Source organism: Geospiza fortis, unplaced genomic scaffold (assembly GCF_000277835.1).
Source record: "Geospiza fortis unplaced genomic scaffold, GeoFor_1.0 scaffold27, whole genome shotgun sequence".
Classification (NCBI taxonomy): domain Eukaryota; kingdom Metazoa; phylum Chordata; class Aves; order Passeriformes; family Thraupidae; genus Geospiza; species Geospiza fortis.
The window spans coordinates 3,752,963-3,754,500 of NW_005054329.1; the positions used below are offsets into that span (position 1 = coordinate 3,752,963).

Below are 1,538 nucleotides of genomic sequence, written 5' to 3' on the forward strand. Positions count from 1 at the left end.
CATCACTCACCATCTTGGGCAGCGGGAGAGAAAGGCAGAGCGAGGCATGCCGGGAGATATCTACGGCGCGCGAGGTCTCGCGAGAGCGCGGGAGGGCGGGGCCGGGGCCGTGAGGGGAGGGCGCGGCCATGGCGCAGCCCCGGGTGCTGCCGCAGAGCAAGGAGACCCTGCTGCAGTCCTACAACAAACGCCTCAAGGACGATGTCAAATCCATCATGGATAACTTCACCGAAATCATCAAGACGGCCAAGGTGGGCCTGAGCACTCCGGGTGCTAAGCGGAGAAGGGCGGGGGTACGCGAGGAAGAATGGGCTGTGAGGGGAGACCCTTTCGTAGAATACTCGGATGTTAAAGGCTTTAAAGGGACCTTAAAGATTGTTCCTCTGCCATGGGCAGGGACGCCTTCCACCCGTTCAGCCTAGCGTTGGACACTGTGTGAATTGAACTGTAATTCACATACAGATGTAAATTTCACATGACATGCCTAATGAGTGATCTCATTTCACATCTGTAGGAAATTCACACACGTTTCCGCAGCTATAGGAAATTCACACACATATCCACATGTATATACCCATATATTATAGCATAGTAATTCTCTGTTTGAATTTTAAGTATGTAGAGGTGGATTTGTGTACTTTTCTCTTTAGATCGAGGATGAAACTCAAGTTTCTCGAGCAACCCAGGGTGAACAAGATAACTACGAGATGCACGTCAGAGCTGCAAATATTGTGAGTAGCACTGTACTGGTCAGCCCTGTAGGCAGCACATCCTGCAGGGGCTGTTGGGTTCATTTTTGGATCTTTATAACATTCCCAAGGGCTGCTGCCAGTAGAGTAACTTCATGTTTGGGAAAGCTGGGTCAGAATTCTGTCAGAATCCCCACATTGTGGGAGTTTTTATCCAAAGTTTGGGTGAAGGAGCAGCTTGGGAGATCTTGGAACTGGAGCAAAGTTCTGATGTGTGTTCTGATCTGTTCTGATGTGTGATTTTTCTCGCTGCTGCAAGGTCCGAGCTGGCGAGTCCCTGATGAAACTCGTGTCTGACCTGAAGCAGTTCTTGATCCTCAACGATTTCCCCTCTGTGAACGAGGCCATCAACCAGCGCAACCAGCAGCTGAGGAGCCTGCAGGAGGAGTGTGACAAGAAGCTGATTGCCCTGAGGGATGAGATCTCCATTGACCTGTACGAGCTAGAAGAAGAATATTACTCTTCCAGGTACAAATAGGGCAGTGGACTCTGCCTTACAACTCCAGGCCTTTTTGGGGTAGTTAGTCCAGACCATCAAATAGCCCTTAGAGTATAGGTGTTGAGAATGTTCCCCAAAAATTTTTAGTCCTACTTTTAATTAGGTCAAACTCTTTTTCTTCAACTAAAGCCTTTTCCTTGTAGATATCCTACAGGGTTTAAATATCTTGGTGAAGGAGGTGTTCACAACATCACAGGTTTGATAGGTAATTTCCTTAGGCTTCTGTTGTAATCATTAGAAAAGAAGATGAATTTCCCTGGGGGAAATCCCTCTGAAGGAGCCTGTGGCTG

General features: G+C 48.4%; 2 protein-coding genes across 4 annotated transcripts in view; one reads left to right on the forward strand and one right to left on the reverse strand.

Annotated features, from left to right (window-relative positions):
- RPL7A (ribosomal protein L7a) overlaps positions 1 to 58 on the reverse strand; it is a 3,739-nt gene extending 3,681 nt beyond the window's left edge. Inside the window, exon 1 of the mRNA XM_005421266.3 lies at positions 11 to 58. Within this exon, the coding sequence (XP_005421323.1) occupies positions 11 to 13 (3 nt within the window). The 5' untranslated portion in view covers positions 14 to 58. The remainder of the gene's footprint in view (positions 1 to 10) is intronic.
- A 41-nt stretch (positions 59 to 99) lies between these two features.
- MED22 (mediator complex subunit 22) overlaps positions 100 to 1,538 on the forward strand; it is a 5,971-nt gene continuing 4,532 nt past the window's right edge. For 2 of the 3 annotated variants that reach the window (XM_005421267.3, XM_005421268.2), the window contains exons 1-3: positions 100 to 251; positions 651 to 731; positions 1,009 to 1,217. In XM_005421267.3, coding sequence (XP_005421324.1) covers positions 129 to 251; positions 651 to 731; positions 1,009 to 1,217 — 413 coding nt within the window. In that variant the 5' untranslated portion in view covers positions 100 to 128. Of the gene's footprint in view, positions 252 to 650; positions 732 to 1,008 lie in introns of all 3 variants that reach the window. The other variant, XM_005421269.2, reaches the window with a different exon arrangement.